Below are 19,862 nucleotides of genomic sequence, written 5' to 3'. Positions count from 1 at the left end.
AGTATGGCTAAGTGTTGAACTTATTCAGTCAAAAATTCACTTTTAGTTATGTTTCTGATATGGTGAGGAAAAAATGAAGTGTTTCCATTCAGCCCCTTCATTTACTGGATTTATGTATAAAAGATCTTGGAAAGGCAGTTCTTTATTTTGGTGTAAGAGAAAATCCTTGCCCTTTTTCCTTGAATGTTAACTATCCCATGTGTTTACATAAGAAATAATAAACTGGAGACGGGAATGGGAAGAAAAAAAATACAAAGGAACAAACCCATGTGTCAAACTGTCAGTGAAAAAGAGGTCTGAGTTCAAACCCCAGCTGGAGGGCCCATGGACCAGTGACTTTGTCTAAATGTTTTCTTCAATGAAAACTTAGTTCAGCCATTTAGATCAGTGGTTCTCAAACTTATCAGAATCAGAATCATCTGGATGGTTTGTTACAATAGATTTGCTGGATCTCACCTGTCCATCGGCTTCCCAGGTGGCACAGTGGTAAAGAATCTGCCTGCCAACGCAGGAGATGCAAGAGACACGAGTTCAATCCCTGGATTGGGAAGATCCCCTGGAGAAGGATATGGCAGCCCACTCCATTATTCTTGCTTGGAAAATCCCATGGACAGAGGACCCTGGCAGGCTATACAGTCCATGGGGTTGCAAAGAGTTGGACACAACTGAGCACACACACACACCCCCACCACACCTGTCTAGAGGGTCACAGTCACACGACTGAAGCGACGAAGCATGTACCCATGCAGTGTGTCGGATATAGTAGGTCTAAGCTGGTGCCTGAGAACTTGCATTTTTGATGAGGCCCCAGGTGACACTGGAATGGGGAGCGCAGAGTCACTTTCCTCAGCAGTGGAGAACTGCCCGTCTACTAGCGAGACAAGGTTCACCAGACTAAGAGGGACAGAGCTGCCACACCCAGGATACAGCACCAGCTCTCCAGCAAGTCTTCCTGACCTCATCCTACCTCAGGAACACACGCAACCATCAGTCTTGTTAAGCTTGGGGGGTGTGGGTTTTGAACAGCTAAGTGTGCTTCAGCATAGTGACACTCAAGCTGGAACTCCAGCCTGAGGGAATGTGGTGAGGCTCATCATCTGAATCTCAGACTGGGGAAAAGAGCCCTGTGAGGAAATGGAAAAGCTGCAAAACCCAGCAAACTCTTATCTTCAAGCAAAGTTGGTGCTCTTGGCCCAGCCTCTCATTTGGAGGGGCAGGGGTAGAGAGGCCACTTTCCTAACAGGCAGGATGACAGCTGGGCTGTAAGCTGTCACCAACTTGTCCTTTGCTGAGACCTCACAGGGGCCTGAAAGACGCTATGGATGCTAGCTGGGCAGCAGCACAGGGATGAAAAGACAGCACAAAGAAAGCCATGGGGCATCTGGGGAAAAGGGTTGGGATTCTTGGTACATTTTGACCAAACTTAAAACAGTATTAGAATAGACCCTCATGCTGGGAAAGATTGAGGGCAGAAGGGGGTGACAGAGGATGAAATGGTTGGATGGCATCACCCACTCAACGGACAGGAGTTTGAACAAACTCCAGGAGATGGTGAAGGACAGGGAAGCCTGGTGTGCTTCAGTCCACGGGGTCACAAAGAGCGTTTAACTATCTCCAAGAATCCAAGACCACTGGGCAGAATAAAAAGGCTCACTCATTAGCAAGACAAAAGGCAGTAGAGTCACTTCTCCCCGGGGGCCCTGACCGCCACTCCAGGACCAAATCCTTGCAAGGGGGTTTTAAAATGTCCTTCCTGGCCTCAGCTGTAGCCACTATCAGAGATAGCTGCTGGAGGGAAGGGCAGAACCTCAGAAAACTGCTCGACCCAGTGGGTTGTGCGAGCTGCTGCAGCTGTACTCCTAGCTCCCTCCCACAAATCAGGTGAAGGAAGCGGACAGCAAAGGCAGTGCTGGCTCTGTCCTTAAAGTAAGGCCCTGCTGCCCTGCCAGCAACTTGCTTCTTACTCTCCCTATGACTGGTGCTGAACACAACCCTGCTTCCTATTAGGACTCAATTTAAAAGGTTTTTAATCTGTGCACAAAAAGACCGGAAAAATAAAAATCACATCTAGTTTTATAGGCATTTAATAGTTTACCAATTGGTACAATAAGATTTTTTTAATATGCAGAAAACATGAATAAATCTTGTTTTACACAGTCTGAGAGCAACAAATCTTACTGTAAAACACAAGAGCAATATTATATACATTCCTTTACTGATTTTTTTTTTTTAATTGTGTCAATATCTTCAGTTAACTCTTACAATCTGGGGAACGGTTTTCTCCAATCACCACCTCTGTAACTGTTCGTTTGCATGAAATCAACGTTCGCCTTCATGTCAGTGTCAGGATCAACTTCTAAACTCGAAGATTGTGTTTGTTTCTACCATCTTCAGAGTGAGCTTTAGGGACGCCTGGAGGATAGGCAGGACAAGAAAGCAGCTACTTACATGATAGAGTGGAAAGATTAAAAGGCCAGTTCAGTCCAGTAGTGACTTGTAAATCCAGCTTGCCCTCCCCCCACCCCACTGGAAAAAACTGAAACCTTTTTCACCGATTTTGTACATGTTGCTTCTCTTACCAGGTGATTCTTCTTTGCATCATCTAGATTAGTTAACACACTGGACTTATATACAGCTGGACAGAGAATAAACTATCTTTTCAGTGCCGTTTCCTTCGACAATTTTATTTTCAGTTGCTTAAGGATTATCAAGCCACCACTGTCAACAAAACGAAATATTCTTCTAAATAGTTTTTCTTTAAATAAATTAAAAAAAAAAACTATTTAACGAGTGATATTATCTGGAAGTTCACATAGAAACAGAAAGAGGCAAACAGGAGAGCAGGGCACTGACAGTAAGGAGACTGGGCTTGGTGACCTAGAGCTGAAGCTTCCGGAGACTACAGCGAGTGCCCACCGCCCGGACGACGTGCTAACACTAGTGAGTTCTACGGCAGTGCTCTGGGCACACAACAGGTCACACCACAATGGACAAAACAGGACAGTCTCAGTCTCCTACTAAAGTGCAAGATGCCATGTCAAAAAGCAACTATTCCCCAAGCCATGTCTAAAACCAGCTTCTGTGGCTCGCACGGTCAGGGGTGCGGCCAGCACGTCTTGGGCACGTTATGTCAGGGTGGCACTGGAATGTCTGTTTTTCACACACACAAAAGGTCAATCATCATTGGAGGATGCAGTTCTACCAGCTTTTTATTTCTTAAATAAGTGGCCAATTTGATTGAGAAAGTGACAAAGCAGCAGTGAACCTCTAAACCAATTAATAAATTCCTCTACTTACAATCCAAACCAGTAACCTCATCATTGTACTTATCCCAGGCAAGGCACAGGGTTAGACAGCAGACAGAGAAAACACAGGAAACAGGAAGAAAGGGCATCAACAGGGCAGTGTCAAACAACAGTGCAGGAAACCTCTGCAAATCTGCTTCCGGATTGTGGATGGATCACTCTCCCCCTCCCTCATTATTCAAACAGGGCTCGTTACACTTGGATCCAGTTGAGGACCATCCCTGAGATTCGACGTTCGCTGCTTCGGAAGTGGAGGATGTCTGGTAACTCAACTAAGCAGCAGGCTGTGGCGCTCTCCCAACAAGGATGACTTGGTTTACAGTGACAGCTTCTCCTCGTGTGTCGGAAGTCACTGCAGGCTGCACAGAAAACCCAGCGACAGCGGCTTTGTTTCCTCCTAAATCGGTACCATTTTTTTTTCCTTTATTGTTCGTATCTAGGAGTGATTTTTAGATGTTGTGGCTTACCCTTGAACAATTCGTGTTGCTACATGCTAAAAACGAATTAAAATACAAGACATTTATACATGTACAAACAAATGTTAAAGATGCACCATTTCTATGTATTTATATTTCTTAAAGTAGGACAGGAAATAGCAGCAAACGAGAACAAAGATAATCTTCCATAGCTTCTGTAGAAAAATCCAGTCAGAACAGCTAAGGGGAAACGAAAAAAAGACTTCTCAATGTGAGCAGGGTTGTGAGGCAATATTGTCCTGAAAGTTATCCTACTGTATTTAAGAAATTAGCTTAAGTTGTCATTTTTGTCCTCAAAAATAGTCATTAGTTTTCAAAACACTTTTCCTTCCAGAGACATCTCTCAGGAATTATTAAAAACAAACAAGCCAACAAACAAAAAGACACAAGCTAGACATAAAGCTGCTTCTAGTAAATATATGGCCTATTCTCTGTGTGTGTATCTACAGCACATTAACTCTAACCCTTTGTCTTTTTCAGGAACAAAATTTCCACTGAATACTAAAAAGAATATAAAAAAAAATCATGTATTACACAAATGGATAAATGCAATCCAAGATAAATTTCTTTGTTAAACTTTGTTATTTCATTGTTCTATTAATTTTTCAAATGACCTTCTTAAAAAAAAATGTTGGTTAGCTAAGCAGTGGGATTATTTATTAATTTGCAATGGAATATTGTTTCCAAAGTCACAGATAAAAATTCTCTTAAACCTACTTGTAGTAACTTTGGATCACAATATACAACATATCAGGGATGTGTAAAATGCTCAACAGCCAAATTGGGGGTGGGGGTGATAACGGAAGTGATTTTCTTTAGCTGGGAAAAATTCCCAGAGTCAGACCTAGTTTTCAGAAGCGTTAGGATCAAAAAGGATTTGTTCTAAAGCATGGTATTTCCACAGCAAGACTTATTCTATTTATGTTTTAGCACTTCTTCAAAAACCCAGGACCCAAGGACATGGAGGTTGTATGTGTGTGTGATATATATACATATACAGACTTATCCACTTATAGATAGGCCTGTATACTCATAAACATTTATATATAAACAAAAGGTGAAAACACAGTACATTTTTATGCACGCTCCATTAAACCCTGTCTTTTTTAATAAACTTGTAAAACACAGTTCAAATCGATTTCAGATTCATGTTGAAGAACAAACTGCTGTTATTTCTCCCACTCCCTTAAAATGGGCAAACATAACCTTTTCAAAATTTCTTTGTCATTATGTTATGCACATTGCACATCCCTAAAAAACATCAAAAACAAATAGTGATTTGTACCATGACACACTCAATGGGAAGATTAAAATCTACTTGGGAATCACATCACTATACAGTCTAATAGTATGGAGAATACAACTAGAAGTGTGTCTAGTGTGGAAAAGAGAAGCTTAGAGTATTACAGTGTTTTTTAACCTGTTTACATAGCAGTAAGACCCAAATGAAATAAATGATTTGTTATTAGTTGCTGAGATTTTTCTTATTTCAGATTTACAGTCATTTTCTTACATAAAGATACCACTAGCCTTTGCTTGATAGGCTGCCAAAACAAATGTATCCCATTGATTTGGCAAATGTGTCATGACAAAAATTCCAATATGTAATCCCCATTAATTACATAGATGGTTCAGAAGATTTTGAATTGTAGCCTTATTATCTAACATCCTTAAAGAAGATTTATTAAGCACACTTAAGTGATGTTACATAGATACACATTTCAGAAAAAGCCCTAATAACCACCACTTTCCCCCAAATGAGGCCATCAAGTCAGGCACCAACAGACAGCAGAAAGAAAAACAGGAATCAATAATCCAACATAAAATGACACTGTCAACTATTCAGTTTAGTGCCCTAGTTCAATTTATTCAACTTCTGCCTTCTTAGGCCTGGTGTGACCAATGCCAGCCCAGGTTTTTAAACCCTATGGTACTTCTAGACAACGTATGTAAATTTACAGTATACAATTTGGATTCACCATGCATGAATACTTTGTGTGTAACATTTAATAAGCTCAATCTACATCCAGAATAATTTACATGAAAGGACAATATTTATTTAAACAGAGCTCGATGGGGTAACCATGGTATCATCAGAGTGCATCCAGAGGAAAAAAGGGAGGAGGGGCCAAATGAGACTCAATCAACGACACTCCCACACCTTTACTGTTTGATCTACACTGCCAGTAACCACATATGGGGCCGTCTTATGGAAATCTGAAAAAAAAAAAAGAAAAGGCTCACTTTAAAATCAGACTGAGCCACAAACAATGTTTAATAAGGCACAAAATAACACGTTCAAATGAGAGGAATACCCATTTTTTCCTCTATTCAGCCACACATCCACCCCAAGCAGATGTATCACAAGCTTACCAACTAGGTAAGGGAAACTGAAACAATGAAATCTTATATTAAATCTCTAAAAAAAAAAATACCCCCCCTCCACTATCCTCTTTCCAACTGAGGTTGAAAAAACACTGAATTCTAACAGCAGGGACAGCCTCAACGCAGCCATTTACTTAACGCTTACTATGCTCAAGGCTTAGTACTAATGCTTTATATTCATGCTTAATCCTCCCAACAATTCTGTAAGGTTTAAACATCAGCCCTATTCTACTGCTCCATCGTCATTATTAGATCCATAATACTCTAATATATTTACTATCTTAAATTCTAAATTCAGGTCCAGATGATATTGAGGATGTTTATTAAGTGTAAATACAATTCTCTGAGTTCCCGGTACATGGTAGTACATACGTGCCAGAGGAAAAAGGTTAACATTTCCTTTGAGAAACTTACAAACTAGTAGGGAAGAAAAATTACCCATCAGAGTGGTCAATAAGCATCCTCTTCATAATTCTAGTTTCCAAAACCAATGTTGTGCAATGGAGAAAGTAACTGTTTTATTATAAGGCTGATGATGGAGAGAGTTAAGGAAAGGAGAATTTCAAACAAACAGTAGAACTCCATATGGTTTTTTAACCTGTCTTCTCTACTCTGCCCTGAAAGCCCATCTTCGTTTCTTACCTGGAAACATCCATAGGGTCAGATTCAACTGTTAGGTCTGCCACTCCAAAACCTAACTGCTCAGAAACCACGTAACTCGTACATACCCAAGGAGGTAACAAAGTGTTCATGCGCATTGAGGGTCTTCATGCATCGCTTGTTCTTGTAATCCCACACGCGCAGGGTCTTGTCATCAGCGCAACTCAAAATAAACTTCCCCCCAGAATGGAACAGAACTCCACGTACCCAGTTATCATGACCCACCTTAAAAACAAAAAGGTGTACGACTTAATAAAGGGATAAATAATTTAAACAGCATCTATGAAAATAGTTAAGGCATTACTCAAAGTGGATTGAAACTACATGCACTAGAAACGTCAATGCCAAAAGGCAAAAGGAGAAAAAAGTCTAGAGAATCCTTCTAGATTAAAGTAACCTGGAAACTAACAAGATATGACCAGTAAATGCAACACATATAATACTTAACTAGCTCCTGGAGAGTGGCTGAAATAGTTATAAAGGACACTACTAGGGTAACTAGAGAAAATTTAAATATATAATGTATTAAATTTCTTCAGTGTGACAACTTTATTAAGGTTTTATAAAATACCCTTTAGGAAATGCACATTAAAATATTTGGGGTCAAGTGTCATGGTGTCTTTCAAACTATACAGCAAAATCTACATGGTAACTTTCAAACTATACAGCAAAATCTACAATACACACGTGGAGAAAAGAAAATGTTGACAACGGGCAACTCTAGATGAAGAATATGTAGGTATTTACTGCATATCTTTATTCATCCATTCATCTACCTATATCCCCTGTCCAGCAAGCAGTTCCATTTCTTACAATTTATCCTAAGAAATAATTAAGAATGTGTAAGGTGACTAATTAGTTAACAAAAATGTTCAACAAAGCACTGTATGCACTGAGTATATCTAACGACATGAGCAAATGCCACATACCTTCTAAGTTAAAAGTCTACTGCAAAGCAGTATGTATAGTATACCATGTTCACATGTTTTTAAAAAACTACCACATGCATCCTCATAGTAATTTAAGAAAAGAGTTTAGAATAGTCCAGTCCAACAGGATAGCCATTAACCGTGTATGGCTATTTCAACATAAACTAGCATTAAATTAAACAATTCAGTTTTTCAGTCTCACTAGCCACATTTCAAATGCTCAATAACTGTTAGCAGCTAGTTGCTACCATGCTGGACAGTGGAGACGCAGAACACCAACACACACAGCTCTAATGGACAGCTCTACTCTAATATAGTTGGTAGTTATTAGCAGGTATGGTAAAGTGATCTGAGGGTGATTTTCTTCTTTTTTCTTTCCTTTTTCTGTTTATTTCTCAAATTTTCTACAATGTAAATAAACTATACTGCTTTTGTAAAAGAACCCCCCAAAAGAGCTAAGTTAAAAAAAAAAAAAAGATGACCAAGGTGATACATCTTTGGCCTTGGTTTACTTTTCCTTCTTTGCTCTTATTTAAAACACTTTGTTATATTACAGTGATCTCTAAAAGCCACCCACCAATCACTAGAGTTGCAGAAGATTCAATACAAGTCAAACCACGTTTCTTGGAGCCACACCAAAATAAAGCAGAAAAAAAGAATCCTCTTTCAGTTGAAAAACAGGAGGCAGAAACCTCCAGGGAAATTAATGGTGACCTGTGTTGTTCCAGAAGAAGAGAGCACGTGCTTTCTGATTTTTAAATGTAGATCATGTTTTCAAACAGCAAGATAGTATATTTGAACTCAGCTCAGAATACTAAGAGGAAAGTTTAATTTTTAAATCAGTTCTTCTTCTTCTTTTTAAAATATACTACGTATCTATTTTTTTTATTAGAAATCTAGCATTCTAAGAATGCCAGTCAGTTCCTGATAATACTTCCATACGTGTCTACCATATCCCAAAGACAGACAGTCGCTTCAAGATATGATTAACACTTGAAGAACCTCTAAACAAACATGCATGCCAAATTATAAAAGCTGCCACTGGATTAATGTCCATGGGCCCCCTTAGAACTCCTGAAGGCAAACAAGAAAGTCCATAGTATCTTCTTATAATTTATATATCTTCATATTAAAATCTAGATGAAATAGGCTCCTAAATGAAATACAGATTTCCAAGTCATAGAGCTAATACTGTTTATTTCTGAATGCTTAAAATAACCAAATAAAACTGGAACATGAGAATAGATAGTAAGTTAAAAGGATTCATTAAAAGTAAATATAATGAGATCAAGAAGCACAGTTTCAAAAAATATAAAATGAGTCTGTAAATTTGTTTTCCACGTATTTCATAGGAGATAGTACATAATTTTAGAGATACAATGGCTAGAATCTCCCTCCTAGCACTGACTGGCTTTGTAGATCCACTGTATAATGTAATAGTCTATAGAAATAACCTCCATACCACTGTAACCATACTCTTAACCAAAAAGTATCTTTATAAAGAAGTTATTTTAGAACTTCAAATAATTCAGATTTACTAGGAAATCACAAGGCATCTGACCCTAAAAGATATGCAGAGTAAAAATGCGAAAGCAACAGTGAAATTATGCCAACTCACCAGGGTCATAAGGCACATGCCAGTACTGACATCCCACATCTTGATAGTCTTGTCCCTGGATCCGGACAGTAAGAATGGCCCAGGTTTGCCACTTTTTTTAGTCTACAGAAAACATACAAAAATGAAATTTCCTGGGCAAGAAGTTAGTGACTTAAATGACAACTACACAACAATGATCTGTATTTCTAATTTTGTAAAAACGCATTTTTTGACAAATAAAAACGATATGTATTTTAGGCATACCACTTATGTTCTGAGCTATGATACAAATGATTACTACAATTAAGCTAATTAACACAATCATCACCTCACATTACCACATTTGTGTGTGTTATGTACCCTCCCTCTCAGCAAATTTCAAGTATACAATACAGTACTGTTAACTACAGTCACCATGCTGTACATTAGATATCCAGGACTTACTCATCCAAGGTCACAAAGAGTTGGATACGACTGTTCCTACCCCAGCCGCGATGAATCTATGACGTGGTAAGTAACCACCACCAGGTGGCAGTAAAAAAAAAAAACAACAAACCTGAAAACGCAACTAGCCAGCCAACTAGGAAGAGATTACCAAAAAAGCTTCATTTTGAAAAATAACTGGTGTGAGTAGGTGAGGGTGAGAGAGTTTTCATTTATTTAAAAAAAAAAAAAACACCCCACAATAGGAACATTGCTATGAAAAAGAATTTTGGCTCATAGAACAGTATATTACAGAAATAATTATTCTGTAATTTTAAAAGTATTAATTACCAAGAATGAAATCATGAGGAGCACAAATGATCAAGAATATCAGAGACCTCCCTATGAAATATTCTTCATTTAAAACAAATGCTATTCTTTTTATTTTTTGGCCATGCCACATGGCATGTGGGATCTCAGTTCCCTGATGAGGAAACTGCGTCTTTTAACCACTGGACCACCACCGAAGTCCTGAGAAAAGCTATTCTCCTAGAAGATGACTTTAACTTCTCCCATAAGTTTTGTTTTGTATTGGTATACTCTTAAAACAGGGACAATTATAATTAATTTCTGATTAATTTAAATGACCACTTCACTTACCCTAACCCTAGCACACATCACGGGTCAACTGACAGCAACAATAACCACTGGTTAAAAAATATAAACACATCTATCTGCAAGTTGGAAAGAATTTCAAGACTCAGAATTCTGGATGCAGATTTTATAACGCATTAATGGCATGAAACAGATTTCGGGGAAGGTCATTTAAGGTTCTCAAATAATAACAGCCACAAAATCATGAAATAACACAAATCATATAGTACCTCAGATCCTGTTGCTTCAGAGATGGAAGAATATGAGCTTTCAGGAGCCCAGGAAATGCATTCTACCACATGCTCATGTTCTCGAAGCTCAGCCTTGCATTCCTTTGTTGCTACGACCCATACACGCACAGTCTGGTCATTGGAACAGCTGGCTATCAGAGTGCCGTCTTGATTTGGCCGCACCATACGTACCCATTCTCTGTGTCCTGTGAATGTCTTCACACAGTAGCTGTAAAAATACATAATAATTTACACTGTGAAGGGCAATCATTGGGGCCCTTCCCAGAAGCAATACAAAACTAGCTATGCACTGGAACGAAGAGAACTGGCATCATATGCAAGTCAACAGAATACACGTACATTCCTGGTTAATAAAAGAGGGAGACAGGCTGGAAAGTCAAACATCAGTTAAAATAAGCTGATGGAAATATCATTAAAGAGCTATCAAAATCTAGAAGGAAAAAAATAGAGAGAAATATAATCTTTTAACTAAGCACACACAGTAAACCTAACAAAAATATTTCTAGCCATGTTGGGGAAAAGGCATGCTCTTTACTAATCTGGACAAAACCAGTAGGTTAAGGTTTTATTATAACAGTCATGTAATTCTAAGCACAACCAAATTAAGCCTAATGGGGCATACCTGCACAAATGTTATTTACATTTTAATTCAACTCAGAGAGATCACCTAAAAGAAGACCACAGAGAAAATAAGCCATTACATAGAAAATGGCTCTCAAGGATATAGAGTTTCTTCCGTAATTTCTCTGTTCCTTTTGGGTAGACATTTAAAGATTAAAACTTAAGTTTTAAAATGTAACTGTCATGGTAATCATTCTGGGTTACAGCCAAATTTAGGAGAACAGTCAGAACATAGTTTTGGATTTTTTGTTGAATATTATTTCTTTAAGCTGATGCCTTTTCAACTCAATCTACTTACCCAGTTTGCACTTCCCACATTTTTATAGTTTTATCCCTTGAGGCAGACACTATATGATCTCCATTGGGCATGATGGCTACTGAAGAAACATTGTGGTCATGGCCTAAAACACAAAACACAGTTAATATATTAAACAATATATCACCAAGAGCAATTAAGCCTTAATTTACCATGAGATTTCATCACGGGATTTCAAGTATCACAGCTACTTTAAATACAATGGAGTTCATATAAATTTGATAAGAAACTTGGATTTACACAAAAATGTAATGGACTGTTAAGGAATTAGTAACTAATAAAACAATTCACAATGAAATAAGTAGCCAGCTCAATTTACATTTCAACCTGCACAACTGTTTTAACCTTTTTTTTTGTTTGTTTGTTTTAACATATTATTAACTGGAGACCTATTAACACCATACGGTGTTCATTTCTGCAAATACCCCCCAGCCAATAATGTGTTAAAATCATAGGTAATCGGTACCATCAGCATTTGAATATATTAATACACCGGATGTTTTTGAGCACTAAAAAGCAAAACAAAAAAAAAATTTCCATGGTTGCTATTCTAAGATATAAAATAGAAATAAGATTTACACAGATGAACAGAATGGATAAGAAAAATGGGCATTTGGCTCTATGTAGAAACTAGTGGTTGAAAGCTTTTTGTGTTGATGTGCACAGGAGCAAAAAATAAAATAAAATACATCATTCAAAATGCTAGTCAGCTATCCTATGGCAAAAAAAAAGCCCCAGAATATTCTCTTCAGTATCACATCATTTAAAGGAATATACAACGATTGGAAAGAACTCTTTAAGTCAGAGCAATAAGACACAGGCTACCTCACAAAACAAATAGATTTTACAAAAGGATTCAATAAAACTCCTTTAACTGGTAAACTTCCCTAATGCACTTAAATTGGGGAGGGGGGGGCATACTATTCAAATTACACCATCTAGGTGATTGCATAGCTTTCTCATGTGCTAACATCACTGGATAATGTATTTTAAAATAGTTTATTATTAACACAGTTAATATAAAATCCTTATATAAAATCCAAACATCCATATTTCATCATGTTTTAAAAAACAAAAATCCTTATTTAGTGACCACCTCCTATGTACCAGGTACCAAACCAGATGATTCAAGCATACAACCTCATTTTATCCTCACAAGCCTTATGGCTTCAATTTTTAATTTAATACTTAAGTTTTATTAACCTTACAGATTAAAGAGGTTAAAATTTCCTAATGCCATAAGTAAACAAGTAGGACTCGGAATCCAGGTATCTGATTTCAAAGCCCATGCTCTTTCCAGAAAGCCAAACTGCTTCAGAAAAAAGTCTCTAGGACAAGGAGAAGATAACAATGAGACTACAGTGTATGTGGGATATTAAAAAGTGAGCAAGGGAACCTGGGTTCCAGCTTTTACTGTATCTACTCTCTAACTTCAGTTTCCCAAATGAGAAAAATGAAAAACAGAAAGAAAAAAACCTCAGTAACTTCATTTTCTCTTTTTCTGAAGAACGGATAGATGCCCTAGCAGTTTTTCTCATCCAAAAATATTTGTGAAAATAAGTATTTTATAACCACTAAGAGACACTTCCCAAGTGGCTCAGTGGTAAAGAATCCACCTGCCATGCAGAAGACACAAGAGACGCAGATTCAAACCCTGGGTCGGGAAGAGCCCCTAGAGAAGGAAATGGCAACCTATTCCAGTATTTTTGCCTGGAGAATCCCATGGACAGAGAAGCCTGGTGGGTTCCAGTCCACAGGGTTGCAAAGACTCGGATACAACTAAAGCGACTGAGCACGCAAGCACAAAGAGATACTTAAAACCTCAAAACAGAGACAACTCTCAATGACCATGACTATCCATGGATTATCTATATCATATGCTCCTCCACTGACACAGTAAGGACTGAATGAAGGGAACCTGCACACTGTTAGAAAACATTATCCTTCTCCCCTCTGCAATACTATGTTAGAAACCAATATCAAATGCTATCCTCTACCGCTTACCATGCATGGTTCTGATGCATTCAAAGCCCTGAAAATCCCATAGCTTAATGGTCATATCTGCAGAACATGAAGCCAGAAGCTTGCCACTGTGGTCGAATGAAATATCCTGTACAGAGTCTGTATGCCCCTTAAGAGTTCGTTCAAAATCTCCAGTCTCATAATCCCACACCTGTCAAGTGAACAGAAAATCGGTTAGCATCACATCATTCCTTTCTCACTTCACATTTGCACTTGGCAGGTCAGTCTGGCGCTATACTGACTAACCAAGCAAGTAACAAAGGATAACTGTCTTAGAATCATCACATCTTCAAGCATAAATTGATCTTTTCTCTATAGAGAAAAACGATTATTAAATAAACCTCTAAAACCACATTTATTAAGTATCCACCATATATCTAATCGTGCTAGTGACTGCCACAGATCAGAGTCCCGTCTCAGCCTGACAGCAGGCAACAGACAAGTTAAAAAGTAAATATAAGTACCAAAAATAGAAAAAAAAATTCAGGAGCCTGACATGAATTTATATGTAGAGTATTAAGGGAATGATGAAGGAATACCCAATTCTACTAGACAAGCAGAGCTCAGACATCTAAGCAGCCAAGGAAAGACTTCCCAAGATGTAACTGTCTTTAAATAGCAGATTAACAGAAGCATATGGTCATTTTCATGTAAAAGCACTGAGCCACAGTCACATTTTTAAAGAATTTTTCTAAGATGATAAAAATAATGATCAAGAATAATTATTATTATAAACACATCTCAAGAACACACTGAACTTCTATTCTGGTGGTCAAATGCTAGTCTTAAGTCTGTAATTAACACTAATTACGTACGTGCTCTAAAATCAAACAGCTGATTCCATTCTTACCATAATAAAATGTATCTGCGATAGGGTGTATTTCAACCAATTTAAAGAAACTTAGAAAATGCATTTTGAAATCTAGAAACAATTTAAACATCCAATATTAGGGAGACTGCCACACAGATATAAGGAATCTATGGCATGTATACAATAATGTTACATTAAAAAAACCCCACAAAATTATACAACTATGCAAAAAAATGCACACAAAAAATCCTCTAAAAACATTTCTTTTATAGACAATTTATGTATGCCCCCCAAAATAAACACATAAAAATTTTACCATTTACATGTTCAACTACTTCCACACTGAAGTGATTACTGTATGTTTAGCTTTTTTCACAGTTTGTTAATGTATTTTTTTTTCTTTGCTGCTATTGCTAAGTCGCTTCAGTCGTGTCCGACTCTGTGTGACCCCATAGACGGCAGCCCACCAGGCTCCCCTGTCCCTGGGATTCTCCAGGCAAGAACACTGGAGTGGGTTGCCATTTCCTTCTCTTCTTTTTTCTTTAATGTATTCTTAACTATACTGGAGGGGTTTTTGATGTTATCATGGCATTTTAGAATTTCAATTTTCAATTATTCTAGTTTATAGAAATACTTTTTATATATTGACCTTATATCTTGGCATTCTGTTTAAATTCAGTCATAGTTCTAGCAAATTTCTGAAGAATCCTTGGGATTTTCTACACAGAAAATCATGTTATCTGCAAGTAACATTTGCAGGTAATATTTCTTCCTTTCCAATCTGTATTCCTTTTATTTCTTCTCTACTGCATTGGCTAGCCACTCTAATACAAACATGGATTTAAGTAGTCATTGATCCCTGAACTCAAGGGGGAAGAACTGCTTTCCACCATTAAGTATTAATATTTTGTCCACTGTGGGTTTACCAGATACCTTTACCTTTTATCAGTCTATGGAAGCTCCCTCCCTAGCTTGTTGAGTTTTTATCATGCTTTTCCTGAACCTATTATGCTTTTTTAACTGATATGATATATCACACCAATTAATTTTTAAATATCGAACCAATCTTGCATTTTGGGATAAAACCTACCTGGTTATGACATACTAATTACCCCTTTTATGAACTGCTGGATTCAATTTGCTTATAATTTGTTAAGGATTTTGCATTTATGTTCATGAATGTTATTGTATCAGTTGACAGGTGTTTTTTTTTTTTTAATATTATCTTTACCCATTTTGATATCTAATTGTTTCAACACCAAGAGTTCAGGTGAATACATTCTGACGATAGGTGTGACCTTGAAGTTCACTTCCATTTCAGTTAACTTTGTTTCCTGCATTCATTAAAGAACACTGAAGCATCTTCCTCTAAAATATTAATAAATATACCCAGAACCATGTCTCTTCATAAATGGTAAGCAAACATGGTAATATAATGTTTATAAATGTCAGGAATTAAAGATAATCAATTTTTTCTCTACTGGATATTTACCTTTTGTATGATTATAAAATAAATGCTCATGATAAAAAAATCTATAATGTACTGATATAAAGGCAATAAAAATATCCACTATCCTACCAATGGCATGATTTTTCCATTTTTTCTATGCTCTTTTTAAAAAAAGTACAGTGCCTGTGTATACGTCATTAAACTGTTTTTCCCTTTGTGTCTTATCATAAGAATTTTTCCATGCCATTAAAAACTTAATAGCAAACGTTCTTTTAGAAGTAATTCCTATTATTTTCTAAACAAAAGGCAATTTTTTTCATTACTATAGAAAACGTTATAGTGAAAACCTTTGAATGTTGAAAAATATCCATCCTCATTCTGCAATACTTAGGTAAGACAGTGATGGTTGAAAAAGAATTTTGAGTCAAAAACTACGTTTTTTAGCCCTTCATATATTCTGCTAAAACTGTTCTCCTGTAAGACTGTATCAAATGTAATGACAACGCCTGCTTCATCAAATTCTTACCACAACTGGGAATTCTCATTTAAAAAGTAAAATATTGGGGGCCTCCCTGGTGGCTCAGTTGTCAAGAATCCACCTGCCAATTCAAGAGACACAGGTTTGATCCCTGATCCAGGAAGATTCCACAGCCTGTGGCTCCAACTAAGTCCATGCGCCACGACTAGCCTGTGCTCTAGAGCCTGGGGGTTGCGACCACTGAGCACACATGCCGCAACTGCTGCAGCCTGCACCCCACGGCAAGAGAAGCCGCCAGTGAGGAGCCCGCACCACGCCCGCAACTGGCAAGCACCTCCTGTCTGCCACCACTGAAGAAAAGCCAGCACAGCAATGACCACCCAGCACAGACAAAATAAAAAATAAGTAAAAAATAAAAAGTAAAACAGCTTGCTAGATTTGACATCTATTTTAATTTACATTTCTTCTACTCTTAGTAATGAGGCCAAAGTTCTATTGTTGGTTCTGCTGAGAAATCCATGGACAGAGGCGCCTGGAGGGCTACAATCCATGAGGTCGCAAAGAGTTGGACATCACTGAGTGACTAATATTTTCTACTATTGGTAATGAGGCCAAAGCTCTACTGTTGGTTATTTTTCCTTACTCTATGAATTACCTGTTTGTGTCCTATTGTCCATTTTTTCTATTGAGATGTAAACTGTTTATCATACGTGTTTGAACTCTAAATCAATCCATCCTCTGCTTTACTAATTGAAGGTATTTTTTCAGTTTTGTTTGCTGTTTATTTTTCTTAATATTTAAGAACTAATTCTAAGTGACAACCAGAAATAGTTTCAGATATTTAAACGATGCAATTAAAATACTGTCATTAAAAATGACAAAAAATGATGATTTCATCAGAAAAAAAGAAAAGTATTTCTAAAATAAGTTTAATCAAAAAAGGTAATAAATACAAATGCTTGTCATTAACAAAACAGCCATGTGTACACATTAAATAAAGACTAAATGGAAGAGAGAATTTTAGTAGTTGTTGAGATATGTGTTATGGTTATAGATCAATCTTCTAAAACTTCCATTTGTAATGTTTTAAAGTTAACCCAATAGATGGCACCTTAGCAGTTTTGTTTATGTTCTTATACCACTGCTGCAAAATGAAAGGTTAAGACTGAGCTTTCCATCTATTTGACAAGTCGATCTTAACCCCATGCTTCATGACAGGAGTGCAGTTTTTAGTAGACAAGACTATCATGAAGTTAATAAATTAAATACATGTCAACATAATCTGAAAGATAGCAACATATTAGTGCATTGGAGAGGTAGTCATTTCGGCCTACAGAAACATGTAATGCAAATATGTATATAAGACTCTCTTCAAATCACTTGGCAGCATGCCCCATCGATCACCAGCCCACAGGAAGAAGGAAGCCACTGATTTAGAGACTAAAGAAACCACAAAAGGAAAACATACAACCTGTTTAATTTGAAGAACAGGTTAAGTACATATATTTAAGTCATGCCTGCATTATATGCTGACTGTTGCTATATGATGAAAACAATCTTGGCAATCTACTCACATTTTCTTAGCTATACCTCTACAAATCAAAGTTAAAATCTAGAACTTAATCTGAAATAATCTTTAGATAGAGAAACCTACTTAAAATTTTAAAACCATGTTTTACTTATCTTTCTGTATGTGGTTATACAACTGTCACTGTATCGTGTCTGAATCAAAGGAAACTATAGAAACAACTTTTTTCCTGATAAAAAAGTCCTCTATTGAATTCTTTTGCATAATATATTATCCCCTGAATTACTAGTTTTATAATCCTATATTTGCATCTATCACTTCTGCTTATCAGTTCAGTTCAGTCGCTCAGTCGTGTCCAACTCTTTGTGACCCCATGAACCACAGCACACCAGGCCTCCCTGTCCATCACCAACTCCTGGAATCCACCAAAACCCATGTCCATTGAGTCGGTGATGCCATCCAACCATCTCGTCCTCTGTCATCCCCTTCTCCTCCTGCTTATAAATAAGGCAAATACTTACACTTCCAGTCTTCAAGAAGACAAGTTATCCAAGCACTAGGTGACATATTATTGTCCAATGTTAAACTGATGACATCCAATTTTCTCAAATTAACATTAAAGTTGCTTTTAACAATTATCCTATTGTACATCTTTCAATTTTGAAAGAAAAACTACCTTAATTGTAGCATCCTCTGAAGCAGAGACCATAACACTGAACACAGGATGGAAAATGACTCGAGTGACTGGACTCCTATGACCACTCAATGCATATTTTTCTGGTGGACGGGGAATCCATTCTTTTGGGTCTCTTTTCTGACCAAGAGGTCCACCCGACGTAAATTCTTCTTTTGCTTCATTTAACTTTGATTCTAATTCCATAACCTTAAGAAGGAACACACAGCAGTTATACACAGATAGATTCTGATAAAAATTGTATATTGGGTATTTTTTAAAACTGCCTTTATTTTGCATCCATATAAGCAGAATAAAATTTTAGCAATTTACAAAGCATTTGTTAGATTTAACTGAAAATTATCTATATTACATAACACTAAAATCTTAGTGGGGTGACAAAACTGCACATTGAGAAAAACTCAATACAATTGTGTCTGAACCCCTTAACTTGAAGAATCTGGAAGGTGCTCCATACAACTCGAGGAAGAGTAGGAAACCTATCTTGATCCCTTCCAACTCTGCCACCCTTAGTTAATTCTTTCCAAACTTCGTTTACATTGTACCTGTTAATCAGAATATTCATAATAAAAGCTAACACTACTGACATCTATGTGCCAGGCACTTTCCTACTAAGGGCTTTTTATGGATTAAATCATGTTATAACAACATTATTAATTCTAACTTTGCCTACTCAAAGTACAAATTTTAGGACCAGAATATTACTTATTGCCCTCACTTAATAGATCAAAGCTCAGAGAAGAAATTGAAACGTCTCAGAGCACCTTTTAGTGCTCTTTTCCTAGCATCATATTGGTTCCATGTGTTCTTCCCATCTATAGGTTCTTCAGTACCAATTCCTTGAAGTCAGGGCTATGTTACATTCAACCCAGCCAGTACTCCTGTTTGCCTAAGTTAGCAATGTATCAACAATGGTCTGTATATGTCATAATGCATAGAAATGTATTTTTATTTATCTTTTTAAGGTTAACATAACTGCTAATGCAGAAAAAAATTTATTATGTTGATACTTTCAAAGTTTATATTTAATACTCTGAATACAACTAAAAGAAAAAGATTTCGTTACCTTCTTTTGTAATCTAATAACAGATGTCCATTTTTTTTCCAAAAGACCAGCATATTTCTTATCTAATTCTTCATTCTAGAGAGAAAAAAAAAGTAGATTTAAAAAAAAAGAAAGAAAAAAGGGCTCAAATACAAAAGCTCAAGCCATACACACCATTCACTCTCTAAGCCCAAACATTACTAAAATGATCTGATTA

General features: G+C 36.9%; 1 protein-coding gene across 3 annotated transcripts in view; it reads right to left on the bottom strand.

Moving 5' to 3' along the window:
- Window positions 1–2,068: 2,068 nt before the first annotated feature.
- The window catches only part of PAFAH1B1 (platelet activating factor acetylhydrolase 1b regulatory subunit 1), a 68,106-nt gene continuing 50,312 nt past the window's right edge, over window positions 2,069–19,862 (bottom strand). For 2 of the 3 annotated variants that reach the window (XM_061390686.1, XM_061390688.1), the window contains exons 4-11: window positions 19,667–19,741; window positions 18,583–18,789; window positions 13,622–13,790; window positions 11,600–11,702; window positions 10,660–10,888; window positions 9,374–9,475; window positions 6,895–7,051; window positions 2,069–5,998 (exon numbers count right to left, since the gene is read on the bottom strand). In XM_061390686.1, the coding sequence (XP_061246670.1) occupies window positions 5,925–5,998; window positions 6,895–7,051; window positions 9,374–9,475; window positions 10,660–10,888; window positions 11,600–11,702; window positions 13,622–13,790; window positions 18,583–18,789; window positions 19,667–19,741 (1,116 nt within the window). In that variant the 3' untranslated portion in view covers window positions 2,069–5,924. The remainder of the gene's footprint in view (window positions 5,999–6,894; window positions 7,052–9,373; window positions 9,476–10,659; window positions 10,889–11,599; window positions 11,703–13,621; window positions 13,791–18,582; window positions 18,790–19,666; window positions 19,742–19,862) is intronic. The other variant, XR_009731267.1, reaches the window with a different exon arrangement.

This window comes from Bos javanicus, chromosome 19 (assembly GCF_032452875.1).
Source record: "Bos javanicus breed banteng chromosome 19, ARS-OSU_banteng_1.0, whole genome shotgun sequence".
Taxonomy (NCBI): domain Eukaryota; kingdom Metazoa; phylum Chordata; class Mammalia; order Artiodactyla; family Bovidae; genus Bos; species Bos javanicus.
The sequence above is the reverse complement of the archived record's forward strand: the minus strand, read 5'-3'. Positions and strand labels throughout refer to the sequence as shown.